This window comes from Austrofundulus limnaeus, unplaced genomic scaffold (genome assembly GCF_001266775.1).
Source record: "Austrofundulus limnaeus strain Quisiro unplaced genomic scaffold, Austrofundulus_limnaeus-1.0 Scaffold1105, whole genome shotgun sequence".
NCBI lineage: Eukaryota > Metazoa > Chordata > Actinopteri > Cyprinodontiformes > Rivulidae > Austrofundulus > Austrofundulus limnaeus.
In genome coordinates, this window is record NW_013953507.1 from 52,008 (window position 1) to 53,424 (window position 1,417).

The 1,417-nt window shown below is 34.2% G+C and overlaps 1 protein-coding gene across 1 annotated transcript in view; it reads right to left on the reverse strand.

The window, feature by feature from the left end:
• The window catches only part of LOC106534163 (S1 RNA-binding domain-containing protein 1), a gene marked incomplete at its 3' end in the record, with an annotated part of 55,002 nt that overhangs the window by 25,512 nt on the left and 28,073 nt on the right, over positions 1 to 1,417 (reverse strand). The window contains 1 exon segment of the mRNA XM_014030714.1: positions 54 to 136. Coding sequence (XP_013886168.1) covers positions 54 to 136 — 83 coding nt within the window.

Consider the following 1,417-nt stretch of genomic DNA (forward strand, 5'->3'; position numbering starts at 1 on the left):
CACACACACACACACACACACACACACACACACACACAAAAAAAACCAGTTACCTGATATGTTCCGATGCCTATGTGTTTCGGATCAATCTTCACAAGCTCAGCCAGGGGATCTTGAACACGTCTTCCAATGGACACTGTTTGTGGACACACAGAAAATGGCTATGAGTTTTTTTTTTTTTTTTTGTCAGGTTCTTATTTTTTTCTTTCTTTTTTTGGGTGGGGGTGCAAATGAGAAGCAAACATTTGTGTTTTTTATGAACTTGCAATACAACTTAACTACTGCCTATGCAAAATTGCATTATTTATAATTACTTCTTATGCTAATTTTCTGCATAATGCAGATCTGTCCTGAGGGCAGGCCAAAACTAATTGCCATTCCACCACCTCCCACTAGGATTTAATTAAAGTTGCCATTTAACACAAGTATCTGCAGTTGTCATTTAGTTTCATGATAAACATTGGAGCCATAAACCTAAAAACCACAGATTTATTCAAACCTGTGCCCACTAGCACACAGAGATGAAATGTAGCACACAAACACACAATTTAGATGAACATAATTAAAGTGGATTTTTACATATCAGCATAAATCTATAGATAAAATAAATGTCTTGTATGTGATTACATTAAAATCCGGAGAGTAAAGTAAAAGAAAACATACACATAAAGATGATTTAAATTGGCGGCCCGCGAGTGACCAAAGTTTGGACCGTCAATTGATTCATCTCTTAAATACAAAACTTCCCGTTGTCTACTTAATTACTATGAGTCCTTTTAGTTAAAAAATACATGTTTGGTACTGTATCTACAGAAACGTCAGAATCTTGGCTAGAAGCCGGTAAAATCAATTTCAATGCACACTCAAGACAGTTAAAATCACAAGCAGTTGAAGATAAAAATATGAAAGTGAAAAAAAAAAGTTAACAAATCTGGCAAGTCAGATGTCCAAATAATATTTGTGTCAAAAAGGAGGCATGTGTTCTTTTTGATTTTGATATTGTTTAATTATCACTACTGTAGAGAAAACCCTCGTCAAAATCATGAAGAGTATCCCTCCTGGTTCGAGATGATATCTGTTAAACAAAACAATTCAACCACCAAAATACACAGAGAAAACACACAAAGTCGTTCTTTTATTTTGGCCAGTTAAAAACTAACTGACTTTTATTAAAGATGGAGTAATATTGAATAGTTAACAATTGGTTACAATAGTTTGAACAATAAAGGAGCTCTGAATATAACACAATTGGTTTCTATTTTTAAGAAGTTTAACTAATTAATTAAGCAGTGTGTCTAACAATTTTAACTAAGCAAAAGCAGGTTATTTTATGTACATCTCAGGGTCAGGGTGTGTGTGTATGAGAGAAAGAATGGGATTGAGAGAGAGAGAGAGAGAGAGAGAGAGAGAGAGAGAG